The sequence below is a fragment of the Neomonachus schauinslandi genome, chromosome 11 (assembly GCF_002201575.2).
Source record: "Neomonachus schauinslandi chromosome 11, ASM220157v2, whole genome shotgun sequence".
Classification (NCBI taxonomy): Eukaryota; Metazoa; Chordata; class Mammalia; order Carnivora; family Phocidae; genus Neomonachus; species Neomonachus schauinslandi.
Genome location: NC_058413.1, coordinates 1,125,372 through 1,145,868, shown reverse-complemented (window position 1 = coordinate 1,145,868; position 20,497 = coordinate 1,125,372). Strand labels below are relative to the sequence as shown.

The window sequence follows — 20,497 nt, the reverse complement described above, 5'->3', positions numbered from 1 at the left end:
TCATCCCCCCTTGTCGCCCTCTCCTCATCCCCCTCTTCGTCCCCCCGTCCCCCCTCATCCTCCCACGTTCCCCGGGCGATCGCGGGCTGTGAGACAAAAGGGCCTTCTGCTGTCACGCTTTGTGTGCCTGTGTGCAGGGGGACCAGGGTGGACGAGGGTGCCCTTAGCCCTCAGGGATGTTTGAGGAAAGGAGCGGGTGCCCCAGGGCGCCCGCCCCCGGCCGGGCTTTCCCCTCCCCTGGCGGTCTCCCTCCAGATCCTGGTAGGCCGGGGGCCACACCCTCCACGGTGGGCAGGAGAGGCCGTGCCCCCAGCCATGGTGTGTGGGTGCCCACCGTCCAGGGCTGGGGCACCTGGGGGGCTGGCTTCTGAGCCCTGTGAGGAGCCCCCGGGAGCCCTAGGAAGGGCTTCTGACTGGCCCAGTGGCAGGCTGCCGTTCCAGCGGGGGATCGGACGAGTCGTGGAGGGGCAGACACGCGGCCCTCAGTGTGGTCGCTCCCCCACAGGCCCCCACGCAGTCGGATTCACATTTAGGGAACCTTTGCCAAAGTAGGGTCTCAAGCAGAGCACGGGTCCCGGCACAGCACCGTCCCTGGCGTTCGCGTCACAGTGAGCTAGCCCTGTGGAGGGGCCCGTGGGGCTGATGGGGATCAGGAGGGACTTCTCCTCCCCCCACGAGAAGACAGTCGATCCTAGGAAGGGGGTCACATCCCCCCCACAGTCCTGGGGTGCGAGCTGCTGTCCAAGGAAGGACAGCAGCTCCTGATGAGAACAAAGGACACACACAGAGCAGGGTAATGGGCGCTGGGCCATGCACCAGCATGAACCCCCAGTGTGGCCTGAGCACCCTCCCACACCTGGCATGAGCCCCCCGCACCAGAGTGCCTCCCCACCTCTGTAACACCAACAGGGAGGCGCCCCTCAGGCCCTGAGAGGTCTTGCTCCACCTCCGGCCGGATTCTTCCAGGCAGTCCTCCTGGCCTGCAGAGGAGGCCTGACATGTGTGCCCCTCTCAGGGCCACATCTCTTTGATCCGTGAGCCAGACGGAAGAGCTCAGCAAGGCTCTAGATTGATGCCTTTGTTTGGGGGCGGGGAGCCTCCAGTCCAGCACCCTAGAAACGCAGTTCACCGGGATGCACACCCTCGCCAGCCCCCCCAGGAACCTGCGGTGACGGACCCTGTTCCCCACGCAGCTGATGATGGGCCAGGCGTGGGGTGCTGGGGAGCCCCACAGTCACTCAGGCTCGCCCCACAGTCACTCAGGCTCGCCAGCTTTCACACTGACAGAAGCCCGGGCAGCCTGTTTCAGGGCCGTCTGCCGTTCCTGTCTTGGCCTCTCCGACGATGAGCCCCGGGCCCTTTGTGGCAGGCGTCCCTGGTCCCTTCCAGGGAGTGTGGGATCAGCCGCCTCACCATCTGCTCGGCCGCAGACAGAGCCAGGAGCCCGTGGTGGGGGCGGGAGGCCAGCTCCCTCAGGCCTGGCACGTGGTCTCCTGGCCTCTGCTGGCCAGGCCTGGGTTCTGTGGCAGCCAAGGGGGCCTGGGGGGGCCGTGGTCTGCAGTGCCTGAGTTTCCCTCCCAACTTACCAGTCTCTGTTGGCCATCCCTGGACAACACACGGACCTGTCGTGACCGTGGCCAGGCTCCTCTGTGTGGCCTGGTCAGTCTCCAACTCCAGGGATTCTGGACAGCTATGAAATCCCCCAGGAGGTGGTGTGGGTCTAGGTGCTTATCTGTAGGGCCCCGTGCCTTCAAAGTCCTGCTTCGCTGGCAAGCCAGGATGTTCCCCAGGGCCTGGCCTGGCCCCACAATATCCCCAGCACCAACCCAGGTGGGCACCTGTTCTTCTGAACCTTTGGGGCCTGCAGCCCCCACCCTGCGGGGCCTTTCCTACCAGCGTCGCTATGTTGTGCCCCATCTCACTCCAGCAGGCCCTGGGCGGCCTCCCTGGGCTGCTTCTCGGGGCCTACTTCCTGTCCAGCTCTGTGCCCTTGTCCTCCTTTTGCTGGGTCCTGCCTCCAAGCACCCTGCTCTTGTCTTGGTCCCGGGCCTCCTTGTGTGCCTGGCTTGGCTTTAGGGCGTGCTTTGTCACGGCTCGGCTCTCCGCGTGCCTTCTGCTGTGGTTGTTGTGTCCTGCCCATGAAAGGTAGCCCTGGGGGGCCCCGCTGCCTGTGGGGGACAGGGGGGCCCTGCAGGCCAGGGTCCTCATGTCACCCGAGAAGCAACTGGCCCAGCACCTGCTGGACTCGTAGCGTGGGCCTACATTAGAGAGACCCTGCTCTGCCCACCCCCAGCCCAAGAAGACTGTCGCAGGGCCATCGGGGAAGCCGGGTCAGGGGGCCGCTCGAGGGGGCTATCGGTTGGCAGGGGGTGGGGTACAGTGGCTCTGGCTGCAGCAGGAACGGCAACAAGGAGAGGCCACTGGGCATGTGGGTCCCACCCTTTGTGTTTATCAGGCCCCAGGCCCCCTTGCCGGTGGGAGGTCAGGGGTATGGGCTGGCAGGGACCCCTCCCGAGGTTGAGGCAGCTCGGCAGCAGTCCAGCATGGGTGGCTTAGACTCGACCCAGCCCCTCGCGTGTCTCTTGTCTCGGGGTGGGGGTCCCAGCGTAGCGTGCAGGGAGACCTCAGGCCCCGCCACGGAAGGTGAGAAGCCACAGGCTAGTTTCCTTTGGAGTGGGGGGGCCCCTGCGCTCCTCCTGCCCTCCTTGGGGTCCTCCCTGCCTGGCTGTGGTGGGTCCTGCACACATCCACCCTGATTCTGTCTGGTCTTCCCGGAACCCTCCAATCTGAGGTCTTGTCACTTCTGGGGGGAGGTGTCCTTCACACCCCACAAACTCAGCGTGGCCGAGCCCGCCGTGCAGGGGCGTTCTGTGCATTCAGTTGTGCGGCCAGCACCTCAAATTCCACACTTTCCTCACCCAAAACGAAGCCCTGGGCCCTCTTAGCAGCCCCCGCCCCCCCGGGTGACCGGTGACCGCTGAGCCACATGCTGTGAGTTTGCCTCTCCTGTGACGCTCAGCAGTCCCTGTGAGCGCCTGCTCTGCCCCGAACGCACGTGCCCTCTCTCTGTCCACGTGGACCCTGGTGGGGCAGAGAGGACACAGCAGAAAGCCCGGCCGGGACACCCAGCCTTGGTGCCGTCCCACACTCTGCTGCGCAGCCCACAGGTGCCGCCAGGGCCACTGCTCCAATCTCAGGGGCCATCTGTCAGCATCTCTGTCCTTCCCCGACCCCCGAGGGAGGACACAAGGCCCCCAGCCCACGTGGGCCCAGGGCTGAGGGTCCCAGGCCCCGTCCTACGCTCCCCTGTCCAGGGTGCACACGTGGCCGTCCCACAGCCGGGCGTGCTGCGGGCACTGCCTACACCGGGGGTGGCCCCCCGAGTCCCACTGCCCCTCCATGTGCTCGGGCGGTCTCGGGGACTCCTACATCCATGCCCGGCCTCCCACAGGTACATCCAGATGCTGAAGGACCACAGGCCCCGGATCGTGTGGGACAGCCAGGCAGCAGAGCATTTCTTCGAGTACAAGAAGTGAGTGTCCAGGAGGAGGCCCTAGGTGAGGGGTGTGCCTGCCCGGGCTGGCCAAGGGCCCCCGGGCCACCAGCTCGCTCACTGCCCCTGAGGGCTGGGCCAGCCCGAGGAGTGGGACCCATGGAGGGCCCTTTCCAAACGGTCGGAGACCTCTGCTGGAAGGGGAGGTGGGGCCGGCATGCCCTTCCATTTGGGGGCAGGGGAGGGGTGCGGGAGAAGCAGAGGCTGGGAGGAGGCAGAAGGCCTCGTCGTGTTTTGCAGAAGCCGCGGTGGGAGGCACATGGTCTTCTACCCAACTCTGAAGGTATGTGTGGGCCGGCCTTGATGCTGAGGGTGGGGGCAGCAGGTACAACCCCTCCCCACAAGGACCCTTGTCCTCAGTTAGGCCCTGCTGAGCAGTGTCGGCAGGGGGGCTGTCCCGGGGGTGAGAGGTGGGGCTAACGCCTGCCCATGGGCCCGCAGTCTGTGCAGGTGCGGCTGGAGCTGGCCCGGGAGCTGGGCGTCGGAGTATCCATGTGGGAGCTGGGCCAGGGCCTGGACTACTTCTACGACCTGCTCTAGGCCTGGCTGCGAGCGGATGTGTGCTTTCCTGAGCGATGGAGTGACCAGTTCACATGTGAAATACAGACTCTTCTCTGTTTCCAGTCCAGTTTCTGCTGCGGTCCTCGAGGTGGCTGAGGGGTCCTGGGAGCCAGGCCTCCTCACCAGTGATGTGGGGTGGGGCCGTCCTGGCCAGGTTGCCCAGACGACGCAGGCCCCTCCCACCCAGCCCTCACTGCCGCCAGGCCGGGTGGGGGCAGGACCGGGCTCTCTCCCCTCCCCTGTGGACCTCGGGGCTGTGCCGAGGGGCCTCGGCCTCTCCCTGCCCATGCTGGCCCGGCCTGCCCAGCGAGGGGGTGGGGGCTGCTGTACGAAGCCCGACTCAGAGAAGCTGTTCCCGTCCCGCAAAGGAACCCTGCGAGCCCGTGGGTGCCAGTGGGCTGGGCGGTCGGGTTCTGCCCACAGGCGTAGCCAGGCTCCCGGGATGAAACATCAGGAGAGACTCTGGGACTGCCAGTAGCCAAAGACAGCTAGACCCCGCCCCCCAGGCCCTCGGCCAGAAGGGCTGCCGGCCCCCGCTCCCAGCCATTGAGCTCCATGGTCCTGCGGGCTGCGAGCAGCGGAGCCTCCTCGGTAAGCACGCCGGTCCGGGGCCTGGTGCTGTCCGCAGAGCCGGCCCCGACTCACTGCTCAGCTGCTGTGCGTGAGCTTGGGGCCCTGCCCAAAGCACTTGGGGCTTCCACGCTGCAAGTCCTGGGGTGGAGGCCGTGCTCCCTGCTCTCCTGCTGTGGGACGTGAAGCAGGAAGGGCTCTGAGGGGCAGGGCCCGCCAGTGCCCTGTTGGAGCGGCCCCACGGAAGAACCCCGCTGTTCTGAGGGGGACAGGCCCTGCCAGCTACCCCCTCTCCCAAAGCCACAGACTTGCTCATGGGGCTGGGGGGCGGGACGGCCTGCTGGTGTGGGTGAGGAGTCTGGGCCTGAATAGAAGGAGGGAGAGGGGGTGTGGGGGTGGAGCGGAGCCGTCACAAGAAGTCCATGTGTGCAGCTGCCGTGGACGCGTGTGTGCACGCTCAGCATGCGTGTGCACACGTGTTCGTGTGTATGCCTGTCTGCTTGTGGGTTGGCACGTGGGGCCACAGCATGGGGTTCGCCCGGCCCCACACCAGCCACCCTGGCAGTGGGCAGGAGCAGAGGGTGGAGCTGGAGGCACAGGCCGGCACGCCCCTTGTCCCAGCTTCAGAGGCCTGGGCAGGAAGGGAGCCAGGAGCCCTAGCACCAGGGCTGGGGTGCTGGGCTCTAGTGTGTCTGGAAGTCACAGTAGGGGTCAGTGTTAGATGGGGAGCCGGGCAGGTGACAGACGCTGGGTGTGCCTGGGAAGGTGGGACCAGCAAAGGGGGTGGGGGCTGGGAGAGTGGTCCTGAGGTCAGACCCCCAGGGGCACCCACACTGAGAACAGTGAGCCTGGGAAGCAAGCAGAGGCAACAGGTGGGGGTCTGTACTGGAGGGCAGGGACCCTGGTGGACCGGGGCACGAAGGCCGCTCGAGGGCCATGGGGGAGGTTGAGTCAGGGCTGGAGTCTGAGGGGTCACATAGGAGGCTGTGGGCGGAAAGGGTCCCACGTCTGCAAGCTGTTCCCATGGGTCCAGCGAGAGCTTGCACGTGGGGTACACAGGAGCAACCAAGCCTGGGGCAGGTCTGACTTTGGTCACACATGCTTGGAGAGAAACACGAATGGGGGGCCCGGGTCCTCGCAGGCGGACTCTGTGGACACTGGTAGGGGGTTACATGGGGACTGCTTTGCTGGGTGTGCGACCGTTCCTGCCGGTTTTCCAGTTTGCTGCTCGTAGGTGAGGAACAGTTTGGTCTGGGGGCGTTAACCACGTGCCCTGAGATCACTAAGGGCAGTGATCTGGTAGTTTCCATGGTGTGAGGACGGGAGGTGTCGGTGGGCTTGGGTGCACACTGGCGGTCTGGGTTGTGTCTGGGCCGTGGTCAGTGCTTGGCTGGGCATCCCCAGGTGGGCCGGAGAGAGGGCAACACCTTGGAGCTGGCAGGAAGGAGGGCTGGAAACTGAGGTTGGGGGCTCGTGAGGCTCCTGGGAGGGGCCCATCCTCCAGCCCGAAGCCCCAGACCCACGGCTTCCTCACCCCATCAGCCCTATCTCAGGAGACCCCGGTGCTTGCGCCCCAGAGGTAGCCGCTCCACTCCTGACAGCCCATTTTATCTGCAGAATCCGTACAGATGAACAATTCGGGGGCCAAGTTCACGGGGGGCAGGCAACGCCCTGGGGCTGCATGGAGGGCGTCGGAGGGCAGGGCCATCCTGAGACGCCTCTGCACTTCCTGTGTCTGATCTCACGGAGGCTGGGGGCTGGCCCCACGCGTGTGCGGGAGCCCCGCTGCAGGCACGGGGCACATGGTGGGGGCCCACGGCCACACAGGGTCTGTCTGGGCAGCCCCCCAGAGGCTCGGGGCAGCAACAGACACAGGTGGGGGCTGTCGCCCACGCGCTTTATTAAGATGCACCCAGAGCCCGCACTGGCTCCGCTGTGGAATGTGGACGGTGGGGCGACAGCCTCGCCTTGAGCACCAGGACCAGCGGTTGGCCCTTCACCCCCACCCCCACCTGCGAATAACCCCAGCCAGGGGGAGCGCTGCTCTGGAGAGTACACAGGTATGAAAAGCTCCTCCCGCCCCCAGCCCTGCCTGCGTGGCCAGCACTTGGCGACCTCCTCCAGCACGGTGTTCGCAGGGCTGGCTGAGGGTCCTGGGGGGGCGTCCAGGGTTGGTGCTGAATCCTGAGCAGGAGAGGCAGGTGGGGACGTGGTCACCTCCCCCATGGGCTGTGAGGCAGAGGTGGCAGGCAGTGGGCAGCCTACGCACAGTAGGTATCCGCCTTCACCACCTGACAGTACATGGTCATGGCGAAGGTCAGACCCAGGATCTGCGGGGACACAAGGGGGCTGGGCAGGACTGCTCCAGGAGACCACGAGCACAGAGGGGTCCTGCCCATGGACCCCACCCCACAGCTTCCTCCCTGGATGGCCTGTACCCCACTTCTCGAGAGGCCTCCCCCAACTGGCAGTTCAGGTCCAGCCCAGCCACGTCCCCCTGAGCCTTGGCACGGGCACCCTGGGGACTCCTAGGGCTCGGCCCCCAGACCTGCCTTTCAGTGTGGCCACTGTGGTTCTGCTGGTGGCTTCAGGGCCCATCGGCTCTGTGCCCCTCCCTACCTGCCTGTCATCCAACTGTGATCACCTCTGACAGTGTGTGTGCACTGGCTGCGACCCCCATCTACCTCTGTACCCCAGGAGTGGGGGCTGCCCTGACGTCCGAGTTTACTGACACACTGGCCTCGAGCTCCCCCACGGTGCTGACACGCAGGACTTCACGGGGGCTGGGAAGCCAGGATCAGGGGCACCAGGGCCTGGGCTGCCCACCCTCACTCTGCACCGAGCCATCCCGTGACCACCACCCACCACAGCTGCCAGGCTTGGGCCGCAGGAACAAGGCTGGCCTGCCTGTCCCTGACCTGTCAAAGGTCGCCTCCCCGTGGAGTGGCCCTGGACCATCCCTCAAACCCCACCTCTCAGCCACGTGGGCTCGAGGCGCTTCCACCAGGGGGCTGGTGAGCTAGGCTGCTAGGTGGGGGCTGGGGCTGGTCCAGGTGGCTCCTGAGGCAGGCCCCACCCAGCATACCTGTATCAGCGCCGTGCACAGCCCAAAGATGCCCACAGCCAGAAGGTTCTCCTGGAGCCACATCTTCACGGTCTCGTAACACGGCTGGAGGAAGGGTGCACGTCACAGGGGCCACGAGGCCACCCCCTCCACCCCTGGGTCCCAGATGCGTTGGGAGGGTAGGTGCTCACCGCCTTCCACCAGGTGCCAGGTGCGTGAAGGCCACAGCCCTCACTGAACTCCAGGCAGCAGGAGTCCGGCACGCGAGTGGTGTTATAGACTTCGAACCAGTCGGTGTAGTTGGAGACCCCGCAGCAGCGAAACTACACAGACAGGCGCAGGGGCTGGGATGGATGGGGAGCAGACGGGTGGACCCTGCCCCCCTACTTGGCACACCCGCATCCTCTCTGCCTCCACACGCACACAGACTCACGTCGGTCTGGATGATGCTCCAGGCGTTGGTGAGGCCCACGTTGCCTGGGGTGCCATATAGGTGCAGGCCCTTCTTTAGGTCCCGCTGGGCATACCTGTCGATCTGCAAGTGTAGAGGGGTCAGCAGGGCCACCCCCACGGCCAGCTCCACCTCCCTCATCCAGACCCCTGGCACCCTGTGCCCACTGTTTACCTCCTTGGAGTCCCCTCCTCCCAGAAGCCCCCATCCCTGTGCCCAGGCCCAGGACTTGGCCCCTGCCTGTCCCCGCCCCTGGGCCCTCTGTGGTGCTGAACAGCGGCTGGCACTTGAGTCCGACACCTCAAGCTTCAGGTACAGAGACAGACGGACACGTACAGAAACACCGAGCGCGGTCTGTACATGCGGGTTGTGAGTACACGGCTCCGTCCGTCCGCTCGGGCCCAGAAGCTACGACACCCCAGTGGCGAGGAGCACGCCAGCCCCCAGAACTTGGTTCCCCAGACCGTCCTCCAGTGAAGGAACCAGGGCTCCTGGAGAAAAGGCTGATTCCAGGGCTGGGGCAGGAGACGCCCAGCTAGGTCTGGGGGGCGTCTAGCGCCAGAATGCACACCGAGGGGAGGATGCCAAAGGGACCCAGGAGCCAAGCAAGAGCTCCCAATGGGCAGAGGTGCAAAACTGTGAGCAAAATAAGGAACACAGGTCTAGGGTACAACTCAGAGTATAAAACACATGTAAACGAGCAGTCAGTAATGTAAGTAAGTAAATGGGGATGGGGGATTTTCCCTGCCCAGCAGACATGCAGTCCGGGACAGTAAGGAGCTCAGCCAGAACACAGCACCACACCCCTGCACCCCCGCTTCTCGGAGGGCCAGAAACCTCCCCAAACCTCCAGGCCCGGCCTCTGGTGGCTGCGGTTAAAGCCGGGTCTTCCAGTGAGTGGATAGCAGGGGCCACTGTCCGCCCGCACAGCGCAGGGGGCTTGTGACAACCATTCCCAGCCCTGCCCAAGGCCTTGTCACCACAGCACGGTGGCCGCCAGCCGGGTGGGGAGATCAGAGCCCCCACACCCGAAGCTGGGGAGGGCGGGGTGGCCGAACCTTGTCAGTGCAGGCGAAGAACAGGGTGGTGACGGTGGCCTCCAGCAGGAACACCAGGAGCAGCATCACAAAGAACTGCAGAGGAGACCTGGCCTTGGTGACTTGGCCGCCCCGACCCCCAGCTGCCCCCCAGCCCTCCGCGAACCTTGGACAGATGCCCCAGTGCTGCTGGAACGCACACCAGGTCTCCGGCCCCCAGAGAGCAGCGTACCACCCTCATGCCGCCCCACCTCCCGCGGACCCCTCCCTTCTCTGGAGGGGCTCTTCTCTCGCTCGACTGACCTCGGAGCACAAGCCTCACACCTGCCGGCACACGTGTGCTTTGTGCCCGTGTCCCCCTCCCTGTGGGCGGGGAGGAGGTCAGTCTGTGATGACCCTGAACCCTGGGGGTCACAGCCACCAGAGCACACCCACTCAGGAAAGACCACGGTGAGGGGACAGCCGCCAGGAGCCTGAGAAGCCCCACCTGCCTGCACAAACTTTGCTGGGTGACAGCCTCCCACTCAAGCACCCCCAAAGGCACAGCCCCGACCCTGTCATAGAAGTCCCAGGCCAGTGGAGCAGCAGAGACGGCCTGTGTCCACCCCGCCTTTCCTGCAGACATGAATGGGGCCCAGGTGGAGGGAGCGCGCCCTGTCCTCTCCTGAGGCCCCCGATCTGGCCTTCCCTCAGTGCGGGCCCAGGATGCCCCCAGCAGGCCCCGGGCTCTGACTCCCGAGTCTCCCTGTGGGGACGGCCGGGGCTGGGCCACACACACACACTGCAGCTTCCTTCCCCGGGGCAGCTGGGGACCCAGCCACACCCCCACCTGCTGCTCCGAGGGATCAGAGCCCCAGGCCCTGATGGGAGCATCTGGAATGTGCTGAACACCTGGGGAAGCTGCACGGACTGGGGGACATGCCCTCTGAGGCCCCACCCTGGGCAAGGGCTCCTCAGGCCGGATCAATTTGAAGGGGTGATTTAGGACTTGAAGCTGCCGGAGGCCTTTGCTAGACCTATTAATAGGTGCAGAGCCTGACCCCGGGGATCCTTCTCCTTCTCAATTATCTGTGATTAATGTTCTTAAAGACGGGAACACATCCTGCCTGTAAATCTGTCTCTAAGGCAGAGGTGGGGACTGTGAGCCTCTCAACAGAGGGTCCTGGGACGGGAGCTGGGGAGGGGGTCCCAGGAAGGGTGGTCGCAGAGCAAACAGGCCCAGTACCGGCTGGAGGGGGCCCCCCCGGCACTCGTGTGGGGGGGTGATAAGACATGTGTCCTGTCAAGGGAGGCCTCCACTAAGCTCTGGGCAAGCAGCCCCCCAGCACCCAACCCCCCACAGCCCTAGCCTGGTCTGGAAGGCCCCAGCAAGGCCCCCTGGGGCTGCCACAGGCCATGGCCATGACCTGCTGGCCCTGCGGGGTCAGCACAGGTAGGGAGCAAAGGCCCCAGAGGTGAAGCCCACGTGTGGGGCGCACTCACGGTGAGCAAGAGGCACTTGTTCTCCTTGATGGCCCCGATGCAGCCCACGAAGCCGATGGCCATGACGAAGGTGCCGGTAACGATAAGCAGATTGGCGGCCGACAGGGACGGGAAGGAGGACGACAGGGTGGCGAAGTTCCCCTGGGTGGCAGCCAGCCAGATGCCAACACCCAGGATGCCACAGCCTCCCAGCTGGGACCGCCGGGGTAGGGAGAGAGGGCAGTGAGGCCACCATCCACACATTCCAGACCACCCCAGAACAGACCCCTGTGGCCACCCAGAGTGGCATCCCATGGGCCCCGTGCACCCTCGCCCACCCTGCCAACCTCCACGGTCAGTCACCCCTCCTAGTCTTTTCCCAGCACCCAGCCGATTCCCCCACAGCCACAGTAATGGGGACCCCAAGGTCCACACCTATGGCCGTGGGGAGGATGTGGTCTGAGGACACTCTCCACTCGGGTCACGAATGGGGTGCCTGCCCCTGTCCCAGTGACATGGTGAGGCAGCCAGGGCAGGGGGCCCAGGGCCCCCCCAAACACCACCCCTTCGGGAAGCATCCCCTTCTCCCCCAGAGCCTGGCCTGCACCTACCCCACAGCCTCTCTGGACCTGAGAGTCAGGGAGACGACTCCTGGAGACCCTGCTGGACCACACGCTCCCCTCTTACTAAAAAAACCACCTTCCAGTGGGTGGCCACAATCCCCATGGGCCCCCTTGGTGTCCCCAGCTGTCCCCTTCTAAGCACAAGCCCCAGGGCACCTACCAGGCCCCAGCGTGGACGCCAGCACAGGACAGCGCAGAGAACCTCATCCCTGGCCCTTGCTGCCCCTCCCTCTCAACCACTGGAACTTTTACTGAATTTCATAGTTGTTCCTTATTACAAACACAATTAAAATGAGAGGAAGAAGGGCGAGAAGGCAAAGTGGTAAAGAACCCAGTGCGGGCCCGCGGCCTTGCCTGGTGACGGGGACACCCAGCCTTGGGGGAGCAGGGATGGGCCAGGGCTCTGGGTGGTCTCAGGAATAAACAGGTGCAGGCTGGGGGCAGCAAGCCCCACAAAAGCTGACCTGGTCCCCCAAAACCTGGGCTTCGGTGAGACCACTTGGTGACCAACACCTGCTGGGCTCTGGGGAAAGCCAGGCGGCTTTGGGGACCCCTCCCCACTCCTCACCATCTGGCCTGGCCCCCATGGCCTCAGCCCCCAGGGCTCTCCTGGGCACAACACCCAGCCCTTGGAGTGATCACCCTGCATGCCCAGGACAGGCTAGGTCACAGACTCCAGGGTAAACAGCATCCAGCCCTGCATCACCCCACAAAAGCTTCCTGAGCCTAGATGGCCAGACTCCCACCCCATTTCCCAGACCAGTAAACTGAGGCTGGGAAATGAGCCTCCCACCCAGTCAGTCGAGCCAAGGGGAGCCAGGGCCATCCACACACAATGCCTCCCCAACAACTGGCCTGGTTCCCCAAGCCTGGCAGGGACCCCATGACTCAGCAGGCCCCACAGGCTCTAAGACCCCTGCCCAAGGAGGCCTCACCGGCCAGTCAACCTGGCCCTGGGATGGGGGTGGGGCCACCACTCGTTTCTCCATAACCCACTGGGGAGTGTGCACACCATGCATGAAACCAGGCTGGCAGGAGACTGCAATTATGGGGGTGGGGGGACGCAGCTCCCAACCCAAGAGCATTAGGGGCTACGGCTCCCAGGGTGTGGGCAGACACCAGGGGCTCTGGCCCAGGCCTACCAGCGTCTGGGATCCCTCTGGGCCTCTGGGCCTTGCCAAGGGCAGGAGAGTCCCCAGCTGAAATGCCCACCACCATCCAGTGGGGGTCCAGTCAGCCCAGGGTGAACATGTGGGTCGTCTCTGGCCCCCCCTGCCCCTCTTTGCACCTTCCACAGAAACAAGAACTGCGGTCTAAAAGTTATAAACAACACTTCTTTTGAATGCTGCTGGCTCAGGGCAGGGTCCAGGAAGCTGGGATCATCCTGCTTGCTTGAGCCCCTCCCCAGAGTAGGGTGGGGGTCTGCAGCTCAGGCAAGGGACAGGGAGGGGGCAGGGTACCAGGTTAGGGGGACCCTGCTGCAGGGTACTGACCACATGGCCCTGAAAGTTCCCAGAGGGCCCACCATGGACGGTGACAAAAGCCTCTGCCTGTGGCCTCCTGTGAGGCCATCTCCATGCAATGACCAAACCCAGGGCCATGATCAGGGGCCAGGGGGCCAGGGGAGGCTGCCCAGACGAGGCTCAGAGGTGGGAGGCCAGTGGAGGCACCCACCCGGAGGAGTGGCCTGAATTGCCTCTGGGCCCTGGGTGTGCACCCAGTGTGAGGAGCCAGCTGCCCAGCGCAGGTGGGGGAGGGGGAGACGACACAGACAGGTGACGTCTTCACTGCAGAGCTGGGCTTGGGCACAGCCCCAGGGCAGTTATGGAGATGTGTGTGCACCCCCACCTGTGGGATGGAGGCAGGCCCCCCACCAATGGCGCTGGCACTGTCCAAGGTGCTGACCCCAGGCGGGGTGGCCAGGAGGACATTCAGCGCCTCTGCGCACCCCACGCCCGCCTGTGGGAGGCACCACTCAACATCATGGGGCACAGAAGAGGCTGGGACAGGCTCTGGCTCATTCGATCTTCCCACCCAACCTGCAGATAAGAAACTGGGAGCCGGGGGGGTTTCTGGAGCTATGCCCCACCCCGTGCCTGTAGGGACACCGTGTCCCCACAGTGTGCCCACTGCCTCTGGGATCTCCAAAGCCCCAGGGGAAGCTTGAAGCTGGGGCCGCCCAGTGGGGTGCTGTGCACAGAAGGGACACCGTGGCCGAGGACCCGGGTCAGGGAGGGCGTGAGGGTGGGCCACCTCCCTGTGGGGAGGGACACTGACCGGCTGCCATGCCCAGGCCTCACGCCAGCCTGTCCCCCACTGAACCACGCAGCCCCCACTCTGAGCCAGTCATGTCTCCGAGCTGAGCCCCCAGGATGGGGCCTCAGTGGGTGGGGCCGTCTCCTGCGGCAGGTCCCTGAGCAAAGGAGACAATGACTCGTTCTTTACAACCTGACTGCCTGCCTCAAGGACGTCGGCAGACGGCTCCTGTCAGCAGGAAAATGAGCCCGTCTGAGCTCCCTTGTCCCATGGGGACACATGGAAGGGCATGGGGAGGACACGGGGAGCAAAGCGGCTGTGGGGGGTGGGGACCAGTCCAGGTTCCAGGGGACCGAGGACGGGGCTCCTCACCCCCAGCACTGGTGGAAACGGATTTCCTTAATTAACTCTGTTCACGACGTCCCACCTCCACCCGGAGACGTCAGGAGAGACCCACGCTGGGACACACACACGGCCCGCTGCCATGGGCAGCACTCGCCAGCACCGTGTCGCACGGGCTCATGTCACAGACATGCTGCCCTATGGCCTGTCCTGCCCACAAGCCCCAAGGCCCTCCGTGTTCAAGCTTGTTTGCACAGACCAGTCACCAAAAACTCAGACACACACACTAACAGAATGCATGCACACAGTTAATAAAATTACCTGTAATTTTGAAAATGTTTCTGCGTATGCAGCTTTTAAAACATTTTGGCAGGAAAATTACAGCCTCCAAGTGTAGGAAAAAAACAAGGCCCGTTAGACTCAGACACAGAACATCAAACACAGCGTAAGTGGGGCTGAGGTTCCTGGGAGGCCAGGACCCCACCCCAACCCCACGGCTGCCCAGCCCCACTCTCTCACTGCCTGGGGCACTGGCTGGACTCTCCTCCCAGCCACACAAAAGCCCAGCTGGGTCCCAGGAGCAGACCCGCTGACCGCCTGAGAGAAGGGCCCAGCCGTCCCGTTGGGGACCCCCATCCCTGCCCTGCCATCATCTGTGGCCTCCCTGACCCCCTCCCGTGCATCTCAAGCATACGCCTTATCTTCTGTCCTCACCTGTCACCAGCCCCAGTCCAGTGCCTGGCTTGTGCCCGCCCCCATTCCTGCTGTCCTTTTTTCTTGTCTGTGCATTTTTCGATTTGGCCTAGGGCTGAGGTTATAGGGACCACATGGTCTGAGATGCCACGCCCGGCCCCAGGCCCATGAAGGGGCAGGTATCAGGTGGCCCTCTGCCACTGCCCCTCCGGCCAGCAGATGGCGGGACAGCTGGCCACGTCCTTGGAACACAGTGGAGGGCTGGGTGCCTGCAGGGGCCAAGCCTGTGCCCAGAAGCCCCTCGCCTGGCAGCCAGCACAGCCTTCGGGTGGGGGCTGGGCATGGCGAGGTGTTTCACCCCTCCCAGCCGAGAACAGCCACGAGGGGACTCCATCTATACACGTTCAGGAAGGGCAAAATGTGTCCGCCGTGCCAGAAACCAGGTCTGCCCCAAGGCAGGAGTCAGGGAGACTGAGCGAAGGGGCTTCAGGGACCTTCTGGGCTGACAGAAACGTTCCCTACCTTGACCGGATATGGTCACCTGGCCGTTCGCTGAAAATCTATGCAACTGCCTGCCGTTCATGTTCTTAAACGCCAGCAAACCCCCACACCATCATCAGCCCCGTTCACTGACCCCCAAGGCTCGGACACAAGGAGACCAGCCCCAGCCTGTCAGGGAGACAGCCCCACTGACAGGACCCCCTGAAGCCAGTGTCCACGGAGAAGGGGTTGGGCAGGGAACAGAACAGCCCTGGCCGGCAGCTTCAGGAAGGTCCAAGTCCACCCTCAAGGGCGAGGAGGAGCTCACTGGACCACAAAGGGCATCCAGGGGACAGATAAGAACCATAGCAACAGGGGCACCTGCTGGCTCAGCCAGTGGACCATGAGACTGCTGGGGAGTCTCACCGGGGCCCCCTAACGGACCGCTGCCACCCCCAACCTATCGGGGAGCCACCCGCTCGGCCACACACACACCTGGTTCCAGCCATCAGCGCTCTGCCTGACATCCCCGCCGTGGGAGGGAGGGTTCTGTCGCCGAGCCGGACCCAGAGACCGGTACTGCCACCACAGAGCCGACCAACATCCCCAGGCCCCAAATCCCCGTCTGTCCCATCAGCCAGCTGCTGGCCCCAAGGAGGAGAGTGTCCTGACCCTTGACCAGGGCAGCCAAGCACCCCCACCCCCAGCTCCCTGGTGCCCTCCAGACCCAATCCCATCACAGAATCTGCCTGCCCTCCCTCCACCCATCGCAAGGCTGCCCACCCACCCCTACTTGCAGGCAGCAGGCCACCCCTGCTTTACCCTGCCGCAGAAAGAAACAAGCCTGGACATGGGGACGCGCCCAGCACCATCAGGAGGCCGCGGCCGAGAGCCACAGGGTCCGGGACGCTCACTGGCCCTGCCTTGTGACCTCCCAGCTGCAGGGAGGACTGAGGGGGGAGGTCATGGCCCCCAGCTCTACGGGGCCCTTTGCCACCATGTGTCCCCTCCTCCACCAGTCTCAGGGGCCTTGCCCAAGGGCCAATGACAGCCACCCACTCAGGCCACCCACTCGGACATCATCTGCAGTTCATCAGAGGGGAAAATCCAGGCCCCCCTGAGGTACAGCTGGGGCAAGGGAGACGCCAGGAGACCCCAAGGGGGCAGGATTTACCCAAAGTCCTATGGAGGCCTGGGCAGCAGGAAAAGGCAGGCAGGGCTCCGACCCCCACCCCAGCCATGCAGAGGGACCCTGACCACAAGTGCAGGGAGAGGCAGCGCCACGCGCAGCCCAGGGGCAGGAAGGGGGGTGGGGAGGGACACCTGCCAGGGGAGCAGCAGGAGGGGGGCCCTCAGCTTGGCTGATCCGAATCTGGGAGGAGTCGGGCAGCTGGCCAAGGGGGAGACACAGAAGCATCCTGACCTTGCTAGGCTCAGCCCCGCCTCCTCCCAGGCCCCCCCCCCCAGGCCCCCCCGGGCCACCAAGACTGCCCCTGGGGGAGTCCTGAGCCCTCTGCCCCAGCGCGGGGGAAGGGCAGGAAGGGCCCCCCCTTCCTCCCCACCCCCCCCCCGCCGACCCTGGGGCCTCCACCTCTGCCACCGTGGGGGCCTGAACAGCCCCAAACCCTCACCCCGCGCCTGGCATCACACGGTACACTCCACCTGTTCCCGGGTACTGAACGTGGATGGGGCTCCTGGGAGACACCCCCGGCCCCACCGTGGGGACCCTGGCCCTACACCTGTGCAGGCCTCAGAAAAGCGCCACTGTGTCCCTGCCGGAGCTGTGTGTCCCCAACAAAGGCCCCAGCTGCTGCGGGAAGGCAGGAGAGGCTATGAGGGTCAGTTGGCTCTGGACTCTGAGGGGCCCCGGCCACCAGCCCCTGTGTCCCTCTCCTCCTCCGGGTGGTGCCTGTGCCTTCCCAGCCCCCCGCCTCAGGTCACCCCAGCTCCAAGCCCTGGTGACAACACGTGGGCCTGTTTCCTTCACTGAGACAAGCCAGGGACTCAGCCCATCCACACAGGACCGGGCAGACCGACGCCAGGACAGACAGGTGATGACTCTTTCCCGCCCCACGAGGACCCATGGCTGGAGGCCTCAGCCCTGCCTTCCCAGACCCAAGCAGGAGCCCCCAGGGAAAACCCACCAAACGGGGCACATAAATAAGAGTCAATTATCTGCTGAGCCTGCCCTCCCCACTCCCTGCCTCCCCAGGCCCAGTCAGGAACTCTGGTCTTGGCCAGAGGCGCCCTAGGGGCAGGGAAGTGGGTGCAATGGGGACGGTATTGCTGGAGGAGCAAGGGGTCAACGTGAGGGCCTTGAGGGGTCCGCCTCCAGCAGAGTCGAAGCCGGAGGTAAAGGGGGGCCAGGCAGGGCTTGGGGGACAGGAGAGCCAAGACAAGGGTGGGATGAAGTTAGAGAAGTCACGGCACCTTGACCTCTAAGCAGGTGTGAGGGCTGGTGCCCTCGGGACCCCTCACCTCCCTGCGCCCCTCCCCCATCTGCACCTGCAGCCTGGACTCCTGCCCCCCCGCCACCAGGACCCCCGGCATCCACTCCCTCTGGGAGCCACACCCGGGACAGGCATGGCTGCCCCTCCAGACACAACTCCCCCATCCCACCCCAGCTGCAGATGATGACCTCCCCACTTGCCAGGGCAAACGCCGGCCCAGCACCTGACCTGGCCTGGCCCTGTAGGGTGGGGTCAGAGGGACTGACTCAGGTGAGCGTCGTGAGGTCCAGCCCTCTGGGACTCCCCTCCCACAACCTCAGTCCTGACCCTTACAGTCAGCTCCAGTGGGGAGACTGAGGCATGATGCTCAGGGGTCTCCCAGTGACAGTGGGAAATGGAGGGGGGGGCCAGCACCCCCAGGTAACAAAGGAGCTGGGGCCCCGGGGAAGGGTGCTCTAGCCTCTGCCCCAGCCTAGTTGGCAGCCTAGCTGGCACCTCCAACCGGGACTCAGCCTCCTGACCATTCCCACCACGCCTCGCGAGTGCTTCCTGTGGGCTGTGGGCAGGCCCGGGTGCCCCTCTCTGCCCTCCGGGTCTCAGACCCCAGCTGGGCACCACGCTGGGGCAGGGACGGACCCAGGTCAGCAGCAGGGGGCCAGCTGGCTTCTCTGGAAAGTAGAATGTGGAATAAAAGGGAAATGGATTGTGCAGCCCAGGAGGAGCTCCCAAAGGGGTTTCTGATCCACCGCAGGGACTGGCAGAGCGTGTCTGTCCTGCAGCTGCTACGGACGCTCCTTCAGGCTTCACAGGGCAAAGACAGCTCAGCCTGGGGACCCTTGAGGGGTCGCCTCTCCTTCTGCCTGCAGGCAGCTGCCCAGATCACTGAGGAGGGCAGACAGGGAAGAAGCAAGTCTTGCCCACCTCCTGGGACCTGCCCCCCACTGCCCCCCGCCACCCCAGGCGCTCCGCCACCTGCACCTCCACCGGTCAGGTCTGGCCACCCGCAGTGACATGCCCACTCCGCCAGCCACTCGGTGCCATCCACACTGGTGCCCACTGCAGCCGCTCAACATCCCCCACCAAGAGAAGATGCTCACCCCTTCATGTGCTGGGCCCGGGCTCCAGCTGCCCCCCGCCCCTGCTCTGGCTCCTGGCCTCACGGTGCTTCACCCTGGGCCTGGGCCTCATCCCTGCCAGGAGTCTCTTGTAGAGAACAAACTCTTGGGGTGACCGCCCCTAGCAGGAGACCCCTGGGATCACACCCCTCAGGCAGCCCAGGCTGGCTGCCCCTCCCGGGGCCCCCTGACTACCCCCACCACAAGCTGGGAAGAGAAAAGCACAGCCTAAGAAGGAGAGGACGAGCAGGATTCTGGGCATTTGGCCTTAACTGAACTGCATGCAAATGAGCATGCAAAGCACAGCCTCCTTGTGGGGTCCAGAGCCCAGGCCATACCCCCTCACTCCTAGTTGTGGAAGGAGGATTGGCTCGAGAATTAACGATGGAGCAGGGAGTGACCTTGGCATCCTCTCTCCACCGAGCCTCCCCTAGCCCAGCCAGTGGAACCCCAGCCTGGGCGGGCTTGTTCTGACCTGCTCCGGTGGGACAGCAGCCACAGCTGGGGCCTGCCACGCTCCCTGCAGGTCTGGGGCCAGGGCTGGGTGGCAATTCTGTCATCTCCATCATCCTCCCCCCCCCCCCCCCCCCGTCTGGAGGACGAAGCGGCCACCTCTGACCCTGGACACACACATCCTGTCTGAGCAAACCCAACCCACCTCAGCAAAAGTTATGGGCGCCCCGCACCCCAACACACACGCGCGCGTGCACACACACGCACACACACGCACACGCACACACATTCGCACCATGTAGGAAGAAGAGCCAGTGGGGAGACCAGACACCTCCCCAGCACACCTGGTGGCCCAACATCCCGCTCAGTGTCAGGCCCAGCCAGAGAACTCACTGGTGCACACACACCCCCTCTCCCTTTCCGCAGGGCCTCCAGAGACTGGAGGGGACCACCTGGCCCCCGACAGCCCCTTGAGAACCACGATCCTTGGGCCTATAGGTCAGTCCACTTGGGGGGGGGGTCGGCTGCGCGGAGGGAGGGGGGGCACCAGAGGCTCAGCGCATTGCCGGCCACGACCAGCATTCGAACCCCGGCGCAGGCGGGCGCAGTGCCTTGCCGCCCCATCGGGCGCGCAGGTGCGGGACACGGCCGGTCTCAGGAAGAGAGGGATGAGGACGCGGGGCAGCGGCCCCGAGTGCAGAGCCTCGGCCAGAGCCTCGCGGTACCGGAAACCCGCCCCACGGGCCGGGCCAGCCCTGGCCCGCAGCTGGGGCAGCGACCCTGGGCACACACACACACACACACACACACACACCCGCCCGTCTACGTCCTGGTGTCTCGCCCTCCATCCCTGCTGGAGCAGCGACTCTAGGTTCGCCCCCCCGGCCCCTGGCCCCGCCGCCACTCACCCAGAAGAGCAGGTTGAAGGCGAACATGAGGAACTTGACGCCCTGGAGGCAGCCGCGCGCCATGCTGCAGCGCTTCAGCTCTAGGAGGAAGATGAAGGAGAGGTCCAGGTAGAAGACCACGTACTTGTTGCCCTTGGGCGACGTGTAGCGCGCCTGGGCCGCCTTGGGGCCGGGGTTGGCGTGCAGGCCGAAGAAGGGGCCGCCGTCCCCGCCGTCCCCGCCGTCCCCGGCGCCCGCGCGCCCGTACAGACTGCTGTAGCGCCGGAAGGGGCCGCCGCGCGCGAAGCCCGGCTCCTTGCCCTCCGGCGACGGGCTGCGCCGGTACGTGGACTCGTCCGTGCTCGAGCGGCGCATCGCGCCAGGGCCGCCGCCGGGCTCAGCGCCCCGCGCCCACCGCCCCGCCACGCCGCATCCCGCCCCGGTCCCGGCCCCGCGGTGGCAGCCGGGCGCGCCGCTCCGCTCCGCCCCGGCGGCGGCCCC

At 65.2% G+C, this 20,497-nt stretch overlaps 1 protein-coding gene and 1 long non-coding RNA gene across 3 annotated transcripts in view; one reads left to right on the top strand and one right to left on the bottom strand.

Annotated features, from left to right (window-relative positions):
- Positions 1-3,447: 3,447 nt before the first annotated feature.
- On the top strand, positions 3,448-4,161 carry LOC110580793. The gene is made up of 3 exons (XR_002480364.1): positions 3,448-3,532; positions 3,794-3,836; positions 3,995-4,161. It is a non-coding gene; the product is annotated as an uncharacterized LOC110580793 (long non-coding RNA).
- A 2,401-nt stretch (positions 4,162-6,562) lies between these two features.
- The window catches only part of TSPAN4 (tetraspanin 4), a 559,204-nt gene continuing 545,269 nt past the window's right edge, over positions 6,563-20,497 (bottom strand). The window contains exons 2-8 of one of the 2 annotated variants that reach the window (XM_021690435.2): positions 20,018-20,097; positions 10,719-10,910; positions 9,258-9,332; positions 8,182-8,283; positions 7,940-8,071; positions 7,770-7,853; positions 6,563-7,014 (exon numbers count right to left, since the gene is read on the bottom strand). In XM_021690435.2, the coding sequence (XP_021546110.1) occupies positions 6,946-7,014; positions 7,770-7,853; positions 7,940-8,071; positions 8,182-8,283; positions 9,258-9,332; positions 10,719-10,910; positions 20,018-20,097 (734 nt within the window). In that variant the 3' untranslated portion in view covers positions 6,563-6,945. The remainder of the gene's footprint in view (positions 7,015-7,769; positions 7,854-7,939; positions 8,072-8,181; positions 8,284-9,257; positions 9,333-10,718; positions 10,911-20,017; positions 20,098-20,497) is intronic. The other variant, XM_021690446.2, reaches the window with a different exon arrangement.